The sequence below is a fragment of the Echiichthys vipera genome (genome assembly GCF_963691815.1).
Source record: "Echiichthys vipera genome assembly, chromosome: 13".
NCBI lineage: Eukaryota > Metazoa > Chordata > Actinopteri > Perciformes > Trachinidae > Echiichthys > Echiichthys vipera.
In genome coordinates, this window is record NC_139838.1 from 10,545,611 (window position 1) to 10,562,989 (window position 17,379).

General features: G+C 41.7%; 1 protein-coding gene across 5 annotated transcripts in view; it reads right to left on the bottom strand.

The window, feature by feature from the left end:
• Positions 1-6,605: 6,605 nt before the first annotated feature.
• LOC310955537 (growth factor receptor-bound protein 10-like) overlaps positions 6,606-17,379 on the bottom strand; it is a 45,876-nt gene continuing 35,102 nt past the window's right edge. For all 5 annotated transcript variants that reach the window (XM_083925393.1, XM_083925392.1, XM_083925391.1 and 2 more), the window contains 7 exons: positions 16,509-16,607; positions 16,238-16,315; positions 14,167-14,283; positions 13,788-13,854; positions 13,293-13,380; positions 12,878-12,971; positions 6,606-11,731 (listed from right to left, as the gene is read on the bottom strand). In XM_083925393.1, coding sequence (XP_083781519.1) covers positions 11,585-11,731; positions 12,878-12,971; positions 13,293-13,380; positions 13,788-13,854; positions 14,167-14,283; positions 16,238-16,315; positions 16,509-16,607 — 690 coding nt within the window. In that variant the 3' untranslated portion in view covers positions 6,606-11,584. The remainder of the gene's footprint in view (positions 11,732-12,877; positions 12,972-13,292; positions 13,381-13,787; positions 13,855-14,166; positions 14,284-16,237; positions 16,316-16,508; positions 16,608-17,379) is intronic.

A 17,379-nucleotide genomic window follows, 5' to 3' on the forward strand; every position in this document is an offset into this window, starting at 1 on the left:
TTAAACATTATGAACACATGTACCCCGTTTGACATTTTATTTTTTATTTATTATTGTTTTATCATTTTGACTACATGCTACACAGTTTTGACTAAAGTTAAGTAGATACAGGTAGGTCAAATAGTTTGACCCGTACTCTACGGGGGAATTGTTGGGTCTATGTAAATCATAAATAAGTCATAGAGTGTGGTCTTTACCTACTCTGTAAAGTGTCCTGAGATAACTTTTGTTATGATTTGGCACTATAAATACAATTGAATATGATAAATAAAACTTAAACATGACCACCAACATGTTTCCAATGCTGACTGGGTGACAGTTGATGTGATGCCCATTTTTTTCTGGGTACACCGCGCAGTTGGTTTTCAGTGCATAAGTAAGAGAGCCTTTGTTGCGTTCAATAGAGTCTTCAAACTGTATTCGAAGAAGCCACATAGTTGTAATTGATTCAGGCTGCAAAACGAAAAAAAAGGGTATCGTGACTATCTATAGGCACTGTATGATAACCATGCTAAACTGTGCCCCTAACTGCCAGACAGACGCATCGATAACAGCATCAGCGCGTAAACATTATTTGCCCTATTTGCCGTATCAATTATCTGAATAAACTCCATAACATGCAAGTATTGTGAACCGTCTCTACATTTTCAAAACAAAACAAAAAAAAAGTATGGAGGACCCCACATTCTCCCCGTCAAGTTTGCTTTTTAGAAATCCCAAAGTTTGCTTTGAAAGTGTGTGAACGCCACCTTTATAAATGAGGCCCCTGATCTTGGACACACCTTTAAGGGAACTATAGCTCTGCAGCATGATATTAGGGGTATATGCACACACATCTCTCAAGAGTATTCTACTAATTTTAGACTTTGTATATTAGAGCCCAACCAATAACACAGTCGGTTAGGGTTGAGCGATGATATATTTATATATATATATATATATATATATATATATACATATGTCTATCTTATATATTTTTCGACACAGTTTCTATCACAATGTTGAAAAAACTGGCAAAATTGCGTTACTGTAATACTTATGTAATTTGGACAACGCTTTATGTTCTGATCTGTGCACCTTATTTCCATTTTGCACTAAAGTTCTTAATAAAATTAGAGAATACTCAGCACCTTAAGAAGTACACAAAAATAGGCTTTATCATGTGGTTATTTCATATGGTCATGTAAGACATGAAATGGTCTATATCGGGATAGAACCTTTTAACCATATTGCCCTGCCCTGTTTGAGGTGATTTAGGAACTATTACATATTTGAGTCAACAGAGAGCACCTCGAACAGGCATGCTTTACAACTGTAATGTCTGGCGCAGTACATGTATGTGACCAATTCTTCCTTTCAATTTGTCCTATCTCTGTTTCTTGGAAAAGTTTCTTTAATATCCTAATTTAAGGGATACTTACCAAAAATGTGTGTGTGCTGTGTTTATTTCAAACACATAATGTTAGCCAATATACTATTATCAGATTTTATTTACTCTCATATATCAACAGCAGCATCATCCTGAAAATCCGGTACTGGTCAGGCCCTGTTATGTGATTGATACATTTGACCATTGTCGCTGTAGGCAGCAGTGAAGCAGCCTTATTTTGCTTGGCAGATTGGTATTAAAAGGAAATCTGTTTAGGTTTTGCAATTACATTTCACAAAAGTATTTAAAAGTCGCCTTTCAAAATCGGTTTTTGAAAAGGTAGCCCTCTATTATCTAGAGTTTTGGTCCTAATCAAAAGTGTGGTCTGCACTGCCCTCAAGTGGCTCTTTGCTCACAGTCAGAGAAGACGCTGCTTTACAACCCTCATACATGAGGACTGTCAATGATCTGTTAGGTGTGTATTTATATATATATATATATTACATTTAGGTTTCATCCTCTGTTATGGGGACTGTTGGCCTCGTCTTTCATAATGTGACACATTTTGTCTTTCAGCCTCAAAACCTAAGCCTTGTGCAAAACTCATGTTACTTACAGCAGTGTAAAATAAACCTGTTAGCCACCAATCAGCATCCTCTAATGCAGGAGTGGTTAGTCAGACAATAAGTGCCAAATAAATGTGTTTTTACATACCTTGCATTTGGCTTCTTTTGACTCACTGAGGCTTGCTGCAGTCCCTGTTGTCCACAACCCTTAACGTCTGGTTTGTTTTCTGTTGAGACGACTCCTTCACACGCCTCAGGATAGACAGGCAGACACTTGGGTTTCATGTGTTTCTGAATAGTTTTCAAATTCATTTCACGGTGGGAAACAATTAAGATAGATTTCATTAGTCTTTGCTTTTAACTAATTTATAGGTAATTTTATTCTGTGGACTTTAAAAAGCACACAGTCTATTATTGCTTGGGCTTTGTTAGACTGAATGAATGCGATTGGTTCTTTTTGCTATTCATATTGTGTAGATTGGACTGCAAGACCATAATCGCTGTATAAACAATGTTAATAATAATTACCAATATTCCAAATCGTAGACCATAACTTTAAGTCATGTATATACAGGAGGTTCAACTACCACTACTAGCCGACTACTGCTACAACCACTACTACTACTACTGACCCTGTATGGTGCCATTTCACCACCTGGGCAGTGCTGAGGTGCCTTTGAGCATTCAGCTTTTTTTTACTTTTGTACATATTTAGCTGGACGCTGATTGGCTCTCACAAAGCTGGCCTTTTTCACAATTTCAGCTTCTTTTAATATTCTCTTTAAATATTCAGCTTTTTTTTAACATTCCAGCATTAAAATATTTCAACGCATTTCCCTCAAGAAATGCATTTCTAGTTCAGCTTATTCTCCTTCTTCCACCTAAAACTTTCATTCAGCGTTGCAAAGACATGCGCCAAACATACGTGCGGAATGGTGTACTATTATTTTTGTCAAAAATCGCAAAAAACTGCGACAGGAGTGCCAACCAGTTGCCCATGGTGCTACAATCCAAACTGAGACAAGAAATTGTGTTGAACCTGCTCTGGTTCTCACATATTTGACCCCACAAACATCAAAATGATATCAATATTTTGGACATTGCACTCATGTTTTTTTTAATTAAAAATATGTTGTTTGAGAGATGTGATTTCCATTAAATAAACTTTCTGACCCGTCACCATGGAAACCAGGGCTGCAACAGGTGACTTTGATTGATGGAGACAGTGACCCAATGACTTAACAGTTTCTGGGAAAACGGACGACAGGACAAATCTTTTCGATTGTACTTAAATGGTATCAGGCTGATGTAAACTAAATTAAAGCCAGCATCTTCAGTAAAGCATCCTGTAGCTCACAGTAAAATAGGTTTTTCGATACAACTTTTGGAGTTTGAGCCATTGTTGATGTTGATGCCACAAATGCTGCCACATCCTCCGTCTGGACAGATTTCTATCTGTTAAGTCTATGACAGGAGGGGTCCAATCCTGCTTTTGTATGTAAATTTGGAGCCTTCTGGGATAACATATCCCAGAAGGCCTCCTTCTTCAGTCGACAGCTTCCCTGACCACCGGTGTCCACCACGGTGTTCAAGGGTAACCACCCCTTGAGGCACCTAAGACCTTGAGGCAACAGCTCACCGCTGTAGCTTCAGCAATGGAAGCTTTGAACATTGCCCACTCCGGTTCAATGCCCCCAACCTCCACAGGGATGCCAGAAAAGCTCCGCCGGAGGTGTGAGTTGAAGATCTCTCGGACAGGGGCCTCCTCCAGACGTTCCCAGTTCACCCGCACTACTCGTTTGGGTTTACCTGGTCTGTCCAGAATCTTCCCCCATCCTCTGACCCAACTCATCACCAGATGGTGATCAGTTGACAGCTCTGCCCCTCTCTTCACTCGAGTGTCCAAAACATACGTTGAAGTCTCCCAGCAGAACTATGGAGTCCCCTACTAGAGCCCAATGCAGGACTCCATTCAGGGTCTCCAAGAAGGCCGAATACTCTGAACTGCTGTTCGGTGCATATGCACAAACAACAGTCAGAGATTTCCCCCCTACCACCCGCAGGAGTAAGAAAACGACCCCCTGGTCCACCGGTGTGAACTCCAACACCGTGGCGCTCAGCCGGAGGTTTGTGAGTATCCCAACACCCGCCCGGCGCCTCACACCCTGGGCAACTCCAGAGAAGAATAGGGTCCAACCCCTATCCAGGAGTACGGTTCCAGAACCGAGACTGTGTGTGGAGGTAAGCCCCGCCAGATCTAACTGGTAGCGCTCCACCTCCTGCACAAGCTCCTTCCCCGACAGAGAGGTGACATTCCACGTCCCCAGTGCCAGCCTCTGCTGCCCGCGTCTGGTCTGTCGAGGCCCCTCACCTTCACTGCTACCCGTAGCGCACCCGACTCCAGCGGTTCCTCCTGCGAGTGGTGGGCCCACAGGATGGAGAGGAGTGAGGTGCCACGTCACTTTTTCGGGCTGTGCCTGGCCGGGCGCTGTGGCAAACCCGGCCACCAGGCGCTCGCCAGCGAGTCCTCGGGCCCCGGGCAGGGTCTCTCTTCCTCTTCCTCTTCCTCGTTTGTGCATAGAGTCTTTGTGAACCATTCTTAGTCTGGCCCCTCTTTACCCAAAGAACATTCTGCATTGGTGTAGCCAACTTTCTTGTAATGTCAAAGCAAAAGCTGAAATTAATAACAATAATATTGGCTGTATTCATTATTATTCCATTTAGGTGAGTCAGTTCCAGGCTTTGGGGTTGTGGGTGTATGCTGGTTCACTGGACAGCCTTCCTGGGTCACTTTAAAGGAACACAGTCATCACTGACTGTGCTTTGACTGCTGACAAGTCAACAATTATTAGAGAAAAGTAAGAAAGCAAACAAACAAACAAAAATAATGTATGTATCAGGACTGAGGTCTTCCTTCTTTCCTCTCCTGTTAATCAGCTCACCACCCCTCAGATTCATCTGGTGACTGTTTTGGAGGGCCCGACCCCTAGGTTGGGAACCCCTTTACCAAATGAGCTAGTTTACTGCACATAAAGTAGTTCAAACTGGCTCAACCTCAAGCAGATACAACAGTAAAGACTGATGCATCAGTATAAACATTATAATAATATCATATTAGTCACAGGAGCCATACTTTATCACAATTTTTTGATACTTGAACTACATTTTGCTGATTATATTTTCTTGAATGCAAGACTTTTACTTGTAATGGAGTATACTGACAACTATAAATTGTGCCCATTTTTAACGATTTTAGTTATAAATACAATGTCCTGAAATTATGAATCTATAAAGAACTGCTGATGTACAAAACTTACTGTACTAAACATTTAAGAGCAAATTAATTTATTTTATTTTAGATGCATGTACATAGGGTTATTGTCTGTCCTCATTAATGATTAATTGATGTTTTTATTTGACTTGTATTGCATGTTGTGTATGCATTGTTTAATGTTTTGTTACTTTTGCAAGGCAAAGGTTATTTTGCCTTGTTGTCTGTAATGAAGATGAGTTAGCAAAAGTTTAAGACGGTCAAGATTATACAAGACAAGTGCACAATGCTCACACTCATTTTTGAAGAACACAGCACCAAGCCAGCCATTTTTGGTTTATAGCAATGTTGTCTTTTATTCTAATTTCCAATAAACAGAGAATATATCAGTCCCTTATTTGTACAAAAATACCTGAACAGGATACAATGTAGATCCAGGAGCCGTACAGACAGAATGAAGCAAAGCACAGTGGGGTTATCTGAAAAAATGATCATGGTTTATTTGCTCTTCTTATCTTTCCCTGAAATGTCTATTTGACTTCAGCTTATAATGACTTTAACCCCGAAATAAAACCACACAGAGTCAGTTTCACCTGCACCGACACTGTGATTCACCAATGTAGATGGGACTTGTATGTTGACCTGATGTTAGGATTTAGTTCCAGTAGGCTTCACAGTTACAGCTTACTGTGAATGAACGCAGTGAGTGGACGGATGGCAACTAAGGACTTGATACTGTTCACAAACAAGAGGCACCTTCTGCAAGAATAGGCTTAGTTAAGAAAAAGAATTAAAAAAAAACTTTGTTATGCACCTTAAAATGTGAATAAATGGACATAATGAAATGCACAACCATCTTGAGCTACAGCATATAATTGCACTACTTGTGATGAAAGGTGTACAAAAGCTGCTAAGAATATCCCCAAGGGTAAAGCGTCAGTGTGTGTGTGTGTGTGTGTGTGTGTGTGTGTGTGTGTGTGTGTGTGTGTGTGTGTGTGTGTGTGTGTGTGTGTGTGTGTGTGTGTGTGTATGTGTGTGTGTTCTTGGTGGAAAACCATTGGTGTGTATGTGCGTGCATGTGTATAAGGTGTTTAAGTGTTTTCTTGAAACTGAAAGTAAATGAGTGGAATCAGACGTGACAGATGGAGAGGGGATATTCAAAAGATGTGGTTGGCATCAGAATTGGATGCTGGCAGAGTTGAAGACTGTCAGCCTGTCAGCTTATACACACAACTGATGTTCAGAAATTTGACACACGCCAAAAATCCAGTTTGATCTTTTAAAATAAAGAAAAAAACAGCTTAATTTAATACTGTATATACTGTGGTATATTATTTATATATATATATATATATATATACATATATATATATATATATATATATATAATTTTGTGGCAAACCAAAGAAAATACACATTAATGTCAATATACACAATCAAATAATGGAAAAAAGGACTAAATATATCATTCTTCATTTTACACGGAGTTATGAGCAAAAGCATAACGCCCCATACATAGTGATCTGTGACCTAGGTACAGTGTTAGATCTACGTCTTCCATAGCTTCACATACTTAGAAAACAAATGATACTGTATACTGGTATATTCATATACTTGGGCTTGTGTATAGGATTGCATTATAGCACAGTGATTAAAAATGGAGGGAGGAGAAGAGGACTGTGGTTCGTCCCCGTTGACCCATAGCGATGTGGCTTTGCATCTCTCTCTGACAGACAGGAAGGAACCTTAACTGAAGACTGGGAATGCTGGGAGACCTCCAGCCACACTCCTGTCTCTTCTAAATCCACGTCTTAGCCTGACTTTACCCAACCAGAAGCATACTTCCTCTAAGCGTCTCTAAAAGGCAAGTTATGATAACAAGCTAAGCAATCCTGAATATGGAATATAACAGTCTGGCCATACACACACACGCACACACACATATTCACCACAGGGTCATAGCTTACAGGCTGGACACAGGTGGGAAAGGGGGGCAGGGGGTTCAAGCATTATCCAATCCCTGGAGAGTGTCTGCCCTGGCTGACTAAAAAGGCCTGATTGGTGGAGCACAGAGCTGGTGAGTCAGTCAACTCACGTGATGGTCGACTGGTGGTGGCAGTGGCTTGTGATTCAACGACAGTACTTTTAGAGAGTTTAGCTATACCCCGGCAGGGAGTCTGATGCCCTTGTGCTAACCCTGATTGCTGCAAGTCTGGCACAGGATGGAAGAGGAGGTGCAGGTGAGGATAAGCAGGTGTTATGTGACATGCCTGCAGGATTTTCATTCGCTGGTCACAAGACAGTAGGAGAGGGCAGGGAGAGACAAAAGGACTTAAAAATGTCTTCTCTAGCCTCCTCTCCTGTTTTCTTTATTCCTATAAATTGGGAATGGGCATGAGTGTTCGATTTGGACGTCAGTATTCCTTCAACGAATCGAGTACTTGCCTACTTTCTTTTGCTTTGTAAATGTCAATATTTTACTATAATGTTAGACATTATAATAATTTTGAACAATGTTCAACATGCTCAGCTGGGCTGCCCCATGATTTAAATCGCCACCTAACATTAGCTACATGGGTAGACAATTCATCTAATGGTAGGTGAGCAAGTTAGCAAGTTAGAGCGCCCCACGGTCCCTCTGCATGTCCCTGGTGCTAGGAGACTTCCCCTACGTTAGCGGACGGCAGGTCCCCCGTCAGGAGATAGCAATGTGCTTTCCTACTATAAGGCAGGCATTTGGATGATGCATTACATGGTTAAATTCTACTCTTTTATCACACCCACAGTGCTGGGGTTTGCGCAGGCTGACTCCAAGTTAACTTAAGCCCCCCAGTCATCTACCTCCATCAATAGAATCTAATTCTGTGGGAAACACTGCCGCTTTTTCATAAGAATAAAATTACATAACGTGAATAAACACAACTAAACATAAGGTGAATGGAACTTTAATACACTAACTCTTCCCCGAACATTATTTCTGCCTGAGCCAAGACGTCAAAAAAACTCATTAGGGACCCTATTCTTATGTTAGTTTTTTTCTTTGCAAGTACGCAATATGGAAATGACTTAAAATGCCCATTCCTACACAGTCCTCTCTTGTCTTTTGGATGACTGCAGGGCAGTCAGGAACAAATTTAGAGAGAAAATCCGCTCAGATGACATGATGCTATGCTAATATACCATATGAATATAGCCGTTTTTCCTTTTTTCCCCTAGGGGGCGTCAATGTTGGAAATTGTTAAAGTTACATTTGTTTATTGATTACAGTTCTACTTTTATGAAGGACTAACTCTGCCTACTACAACTGTCTTGTCTTCTTTTCACTTCATCGCCCAGAATGCTTTTCTATAACCACCAGAAATATGCATGACCAAGCTGTTTTCATTGAAATATTGGCCTGTCGCCACAAAGATTGTGCTAGCTAGCCAAAGTAATGTAAAGTTCCAACGCTTATCTTGATTGCTGAAGTTTTCGATTTTCTTAAATTAATCGTTGCATTGTTTGGTCCATAAAATGTCAGAACATTTTTTTAAATGTCCATCACAATTGCCTGGATAATAAAGATTTTTAGATTTTTTATGTCTGACCAACAGTCCAGGACCCAAAGGTATTCATTACTATAATTGTAAAACACGTAAAAGCAAATGCTCACATTTGGGAAGCTGCAACCATCATTTGTTTTGGTGTTTTTGCTTAAAAAAAGATTGATTATCCAAACAGTTTTCAATAACTTTCTGTTCTCCTAATCAATTCATAATTTCAGCTCTAAAATAATGAATTAACTCTTGTACAGCCCCTTAATGACCACACACCTGATGGCATGGAAGGCATTCTGGTCTACTGAGGCTACTGCTGGTCTGGAAATGGCTTCCTATACCTCTATTATCATGAATTTCCCCTTTGTATGATTGTTGCAAAATAGCTGTTCAAGAAATACATCCTTGCTGTTTGATTGTGAGGGACTGACATCACAACCTGATGTTCTCCACTGTTGCTAGTGAGCTCACAGGTAGCTGCTGGACATATCTGGATGTGATGTTACATTTTAGCCAGTTATCTGCAGAAATAGGTACAGCACCCTAAAAGAAAATAGGCCTAGAAATGTAAGGTTGCATCACTAGTACCTTTTTTTCTGAAACATATTCAAGTGGATATTCATTTTGAGAAATAGTTTGATATTTTTGAGAAATAGCCTATACTTATTTGCCAAAGTTTGATGAGTAGATTGATACCGCTGTCATGTCTTTGGTTAACTATAGTTTATTAAACACAATGGGAGAAAGATCACACATATTTAAAAGGATAACACATTAAAGTCAAAGACTTTCCATTGTGGTCTGCATTGTAATAGGGAATTTACTGTATAGCCAACAGCTGGTTATCTTAGATTAGAAAGTCACTGCGCCCAGCCAAGAAATAGTCCAGGACTTAACCTCTGGCAAAACCACAAAAAGCAATTTTTAACAAGATCTAATGTGTTAGTTAGTGAGCTTTAGAGGAAGGGTGGATTTTGTTACTTTTGGACAAAACTAGGCTAGCTGTTCCCTCAAGTTTCCAGCCTTTATGCTAAGCTAAGCTAACCAGCTGCTGGCTGTAGCTCATATTCAGCGCACAGACATGAGAGTGGTATCGCTCATTCCATCAACCCCCAGTAAGAAAGTAAAAAAAGAATATTCCCAAAAATGTTAACATAGTCTTCAACACTCTTGATGTTACGCCATCCTCTTAAAATCTGACATCTAACTGTATGTGCATTATAATATAGCTTTGATTTCAAACACAAGGCTCACAATTTTCACTTAAGGCGAGTGAATCTCATTCCACTGTGTGTGGACGCACAGTCAGCTGAGTTCACATTTCAAGTCATTTGATTAATTCCATAATTAAAACAAGACAAAAACAAACAAAACAAAAAAAGAAACGTCATGGGAGTGCTTTTGTTGATTTGTCTTTTCTGGAGTGAGGGAACAGTGGTCAGAATACGAACATGACAGCTCCATCCCATCAATATCAAATCAATAATTAAAATGTGCAAGCAGTGAGCTCAGAACAGACTTAGGAAAAGAAAATGACATTCAAATTCACCAACAGATTTAACCCTTTCCATTAAAAACATGGTAGAAGCTTGGGGGTGGACACACTTTCCAGGAGTCTTTTTAACAGTCTTCCTCTTCTTCCTCATGGTCGTGAGACGCACATTGGATTTTTACCAAAGCGTGGTCATGATGTTTCAACTCACGTGTAGGTCAAAGATGTCCCCAAATCTTCCTGAAAGGCACTGCATAATCAGCCCTAACTCTCTTTGCTCCCACGCCACTTTAATCCAATCAGAAGTGGTGGAAATTCACATGCATGCTTTTCAGAAGGAGGGGTGGAGGAGGAGGAGGACGAACGGAGAGCAGGCAGCTTCATTTAGCTAGAGAGAACAGCTGTTGTCTGTCCGCCCGGGAGTGCAAAACTAGTTCTGCATTGAATCAACAGTAATAAAACAGCATTAAAATGACATCAAGTAATCAACTCTACAAGAGAAGCTTGTTACAGCCTTCCTGATAAACATTCCTCTGTCCTTTCAGCAAACACCACTCTGCCTATCTTGCCTTCAGCCACTTCTCTCCCGACTTTTCTGTGAGCTTCTGCGGCGGTGACGGGATCAAGGTTGCACCAGGGGATTGTGGGACAGGACACAGAAGAGAGGCCACATCAAGTCCGCTCGGGTGTTTTGGTGGAGGGGGTCGGGGCTGGGGGCAGGGTGTCAGCTTATCCAGACTGGACTGCACAGGTTGAGAAAACTCCTGGATCGAGTTTGATAAGACCCAGAGAGGTTCCCATCCATCCCTGATATTCGATGAGGAAGTCAAAGGGTGGTGTTCCCTGCCCTACCTCGGTAGCGAATGGGGCAAGGGTGAGGCGAGTCACCACAGCTTATCGTGCCTGGAAGGGGAAGGAGGTTGCAGGGTGAGGGACTCTAAATGGAGGGAGCCATCCGGGGGACCTGCCTTATGAACAGACCTTAGCTGTCTTGTGTTTTCACAACATTATGGTCTCTCTCCAGGGTCAAAAGGAGAATGACAAAACAATCGAGTCTCCATGACAACATCGCAAGAGTTGGGCGACTGCCGGGTCCACAATCTGCAACGCTTCAACTGCCCGAACGGTTCCCAGTCAAACATCCAAACAGCGGTAAGGCGGAGAAAAGAACACTGGAGGGAAATCGAACCTCCAAGCCTGGCGGAGTTGTTCACATCCCCAAAACTTGACTTAACATTTCTCCATCTCCTCAACCTCTTTGCGTTGGTGAGGGAGGGGCAGATGGGGGTTGGGATCTCAGGGTGAGAGGTGTGCAAAAAAAGGGGGTGGAGGTGTTAGGGGTGTGGAGTGTCACAAGGCCACGGCGGTGCAGGGGTGTTTGAGCTTGCAGGGCAGCACTCCTCTGTTGAGCTGGTAAAACTCCACCAGGTGGATCAAATCGGTGAACTTGGTGGCGCCGTCGTCAAGGCTAAAGAACACCTGGCCGTCCTCCTCACACTTAAGAACAGAACCAGAGGGAGGAGAGAGGACAGGTAACCATCATGACAATATCGTTACATGTACTTTTGTCACTGTGAGCTACTGAGAGAGCATGGTGAGAGCAGAACATATGGAAAAATGCAGGTCCAGGCTGAAATATCTCTACAACTTTGGATGGATTGCCACGAATTTTTGTACAGACATTCAGGGACACCGCAGGATGACTCCTACTGACAATTATGACTGTTGTAATTTGTGTGAAATGACCCTTTAAGCCATTTCAAGATTTCTGTAACAAAATATATTCAAACAGATGGACATCTGGGAGGAAGAAAAAAGGAATGGTATGCTCTGGAAAATGGTTGGTAGAGAGCGTCGCAGGCTAGATGAGTGTTGGAGGTTTTGTATACTATCAGATTAATGATCTCAGAGACTGTAGAAAAGGTGGACCTGCTTGAAAATTGCAGGGACACACATGTTTTTTTTTTGCTGGCGATGCTAACCAGCCACGACAGCTGGCTGTTGGTGCTAAGGCTACATCCACGCTAATACGTTTTCGCCCCTAACACTGACACGTTTGGAAATGCTGCTGACCCCAATTTAGTTTGAAACGTCATGTGTTGTGTTTCAGTCTGGACGGGTAGAAATGGAGACCTTTGGAGACGATCTCTGATGATCTGAGATGATCATGTCATTCTCTGATTTGTCACGCCTCTATCGCAAGACCCTTTCTAGAGAGGAAACAAAAGACAGCTGCCTAGATGCACAAGAGGCAAGCTATTATTTGAACAAATTTGCGACCATTCCTGTGTCCAGTGGCGTTACATCGTGTTTACACAAACATGTGCATACCCAGCGTGTGTGTATGGCCTGTGATATGCTTTTTCAGGCATGCTAGTATAAACGGAACTGACACTGAGCTAAAACGCTTGTGAGGACTGAGATGTTTTAAAATGAAAACATAGTAGTGTAGATGTAGCCTCTGACTGGAGTTTAGTCATTGAGCTACAACATGAAATGTAACAATTGGACATTTTACGGTCCTAAAAAGTCTTTTTTCTAAGAGAGTAAAGCAGTGATTGGCATCACCGTGCTTTCCTTCAGGGGATTTTTTTGACATACTTCCTGCAGTGTAATGTGACTGTGTTGTGTAATGTGACTGACCGGTAGGATCTGGAAGTGCTTGATCTTCTGGTGGTGGCACAAGGTGAGCACGAATGCCTTGGGATTACTCTGACTGTCCCGCAATAGGAATAACCTGAAACACAGAACATGAGAGAGAAATGATTCAACTGCTTCATGAAATATAGTGCATCACTACTGTAACTTTGATGGGTTTGATACTATTACGTTTCAAATGCTTAATGACATGCTGCTGCATGAGTTGAGGGAGCCGTGACCCTTTTTCCAGAACCATATCTTAATGCACGACTCTCATGCCAAAAAGATGTTTTTAGACACAAACATTTCAGAGATCTAAGCTTTGCATTAGCACCATTTACCATTAGATAACATCACATCAAACCATAATCCCTAAATGAGCCTCCAAACCTTTTCACACTCATATAGATGTTCTTACCCGTCTACTTGGCCTTGTTGAATGATCATTTTGTGGGCTTCCTCTCTCATAATGCGACCATGAAACCATACCTGTGTTCTGTGGATCACTGGAAGACAAAGACATCAAGAAATCTGTGACTCAGTGTTTGAGCATTTTCCTAGATTCATAACCAATTTTTCATACATCAGTGTATCTACCAGCTCTCGGCAGGCGAAATTAAACACCCAAATAAAGACTAAGGCCCTGTTCAGATAGTCTTTTTGATGAAGACGCCCCGACAGTTGTGTCTTTTTTTTTTTTTTTAAATCCCTTTTAGGCATCCACCGTCCGAGTTGAAGTTTTTTTTAACTCAAGGCGCTCAGCAACACAAAAGGCTTCACTCCCATTGAAAAAAATGTCAAAAAGCCGTCCCAGGCTGCTTTAACACACTCAGTAACGGTGATTGGGGCCTAAGACTACCTGCATGATTTCCTGATTTCTGTTGCATTTGTTAATGGTCTGAAGTGAGAGTACCTGTGCTCAGAGAGGATGGGTGCAGGGGGCTAGGACTGCCCAGGACGTTCATACGCTGGCTTCGTTTCTGTGTGGAAAAAAGGGCACATTTGTGCAACATTTACCATAAGATAACAACATGTTCCCTTTGACTTATAATGGCATACTGAAGTCTTCTCAGTCATGAACCAAAACACAAAGAATTAGACTTTTTGTTGAACTCTAACCCTATCCTGTATGACAGAGGAGATCAGGGTCCAATTCAACTAACTAAACCAAGGGGAAGTTAATGATAAAATGGCTTTTTTTAAACAATGTAGGAAACTAGGAATCACATGCAACAACTGGAGAATAACTTCAGATTTCGGCTACTTCTTGAAAGATTCGTCCCCCTTCTTACCCTCCAGGTCTGTCCCTCCTCCAGGGCAGCGCTCTGGGCCTCGACGGGGTTGTCGATGACGCGACCGGTCCGCCCAGAGAAATCCATGGCGACCAGGGAATTCTCAGATACACTCCGCTGTTAGGGAGATGTGGCAGGGTGGTGGGTGGTGGGGGGAGGGGGTACACAATGAGCATGGTGTAGGGGTGGTGGGGGTGATGGGGTAGACAAGGGTCAGAGGTCAGACAAGCCAGACACACTCACTGGGGCATGACAAATCCTGTCTGCACACAGACCCACTTCTGTCAAACCACAAATGCCCCTCTAAGGAAAAGCACAAGCCTCACCTGGCTCGCTGTCTCGCCTGCTCAAATTATTTAGATTTTATTTTTAATTAATTTCTGAGCCTGCAAATAAAGTCAATTTAACAACTGTGCAATCATTATCTGAATTTGCATGATATACAGTTTGTGGCATATAATAATGCTCAAAAAGTTCCAGTACAAACTTTTTACAAATTCTGTCACTTATTTTACTGTTTATGACACCTTTGTGATATGATATATGATTTATTCATGGGTTGAAAAAAAAAAGAAAACGCTTATTTCCAACATGATGTTAAAAGTGCTAAATACCTCCTGCTGTGAGGAGATTAGTCTTGGTGTAACACGGCGTACAAGTGTGCAGGTTTCTGTTTGCTGTGTGCTTTTAACACCGTAAATATGTGAGCATTATGTAAACGTTCACTGTTTTAAATAACTCTGGGACAAGATGTTCTGTAGCGGATGTACTTAAGTTATAGACTGAATCTGGACCATGAGCCTTTCACTACAGAGCCCTGTTTTCACCTCATTATCAAAAGGTCAACAACAGGAATGATTGTGTGGATCGAAAATCATGTTGCATTTTACAAATCCTCCTTATGCTAAATGGAAAAGTGAACCAGTCCGTGGTGTTTTGTCTTAGAAGGATAATTCAGATTTTTTATAAGTGGGGTTCTAAGAGGTACTTAGCCGTAGTCAGTCATGGCGGTCGGCACGCCTCCAGTTTGGAGAAGCTGACATAAGTACCGGCATGAAAGCTAAGCAATATACTGCTGTGGACAGGGGCAGCAAATATTTATATTATATTTAGAATATTTTCACCTCTTTACCCTGTCGTCAGACTGCCCTTTCCGACAAGGAACTGAAGCCGTTATATCCATCTATGCTCTTGTCATAAGCCACAAGACGGGCAAAAATTTGACCCCACAGAACACGGGAGTTGCTGGTCTACTGCTGCCTTGATCGGTTAGTTTTTTTTTGGTAATGGTAAATGGACTTGTACTTATATAGCGCCTTTCTAGTTTTCTGACTACTCAAGGCGCTTTAACACTACTTGTCACATTCACCCATTCACACAGACATTCACACTAACGGCAGTGGACATCTACGTACCATCTAATCTGATCTAACCATTCACACCACATTAACACACCCATGCGCAGCACGGGGAGCAATTCAGGGTTTAGTGTCTTGCCCAAGGACACTTAGAAATGCGGACTGGGGAAGCTGGGGATCAAACCGCCGATCTCTTGAATGGAGGATGACCCACTCTGCCAATGAGTTGTGTGACTTTGGTGTTGTAAAGGGTTAGGAACTGGCAAAACATTAACAAACAACAGATTGATTGAGGCAGCGCTAGACGAGAAACTCCTGTGTTCTGTGAGGTAAAATTACAGTGTTTGTCAACGCAGTCTGGTGGCTTTGACAAGAGCATACTAAACATAGCGTACACTTAGCTCTTTTTAGGTCGCTTAAATACGTTTTACTGCTGCCCCCATCTACAACAGTACATTTCTTAGCTTTCATGTCGGTAGTCCTGCCTGTTTCTCCAAACTGGGGATGTGACGACCTCCGTCAACTGTACGTAATACACTGACTATGGACTTCCAAAAATCTGAACTGTCCCTTTAAAAAGAACGAGGAACAAAGTGGTCACAGAGTAATTCCTATTCACCATCAGCTAATTAATGGCTCAATGTGGATCGGTCTTGGCTGAGTGGGGGCATTAGAGCGGAGTTGTAAGAAGGTGATGAAGAGCAGATACTCACCACAGGTGCTGAGAAAGGCGAGAGGTTAGACTTCCTCTGCTGGGGAACATTGTAGCTCTGATACAGTACTATCCCATACTGTTAGGACACAAGAGAAGAGACGGCATCAACTTGTGTTTAAAAGAGCTTATAAATCAATAAAGGGATTTTACCAATTCTGGCAACTATAAGTCTGGGTCAGTATCTGTCAACTCTCTCTGAACTGTATAGTAATATGACCTGCAGCCTTTGACTTTACTACAATAAGAACAAATGAAAGTAAAGGAAGTACTTTGAGCAGTCTGAAGGCAGTCATCCAGCAGGTCCTGCTCTGTTCGTCCTCAGCACACAGCATCTTTAGCTCCTTACAGTCGCTCCTCACTTTGCTGGGCTGTAAACCAAACAGAAGACACAGTGGGGTGTTAAAATAATGAGATACTCACTCATCATGAACATGAAAGGCCCCTTTTGTATTTTGTTGCCTTTCAGTTTTGGTATATAGAGACCCTCAAACCATGACATGGCAGAGCAACATGACAGTACCATGCCATAGTAAGAACATTGTTATGTTTTGTAACAGTTTTGTTCTTCAGTAATTGCAAAAATCTCATTTTTTTTTTGTTGATCAGAGGTTCATTATATTCGATGTAATGTATCACATTTAAAATTCAGTGGTTCACAAAAAACAATTAGCCTTTATGCTCGTTGCATTTTATGATCACTGTTAAAGCAAGACTGAGATGTTGTCTAACAACGGCCATGATCATCACAAGGAACAATCATGGAATAATGGGAAAATATAGAAAACAGTGGCAGTTTAGCATAACAGTAAGACAGTGAGACAACAAGGGAACAGTCATAAAGTTAGCAAGAACTCTAATGTCAGTAACACAGCAATATTCCCCTAAAGTTTGCTTATGTCAGCTTACATCAGCTGCTCAAGTTTCTCTTGTCTTACCAGACCAAATGAGGCTATAGCTGCTAAACATCTGTGTGCATGCAGTTGAACAAGGCTGCGTTTTACTGCTTATGAATCCAATCCATCCTTTGTAAAAGGAAGAATATGTTACTTCTACTCAAGTGCCAACCTCCAGAGTTGAAAAATGAACCAAACGCAGAAGTACCAAAAATTGCAGTTCCTCGAAAGGCCACTTGAAGCTGGC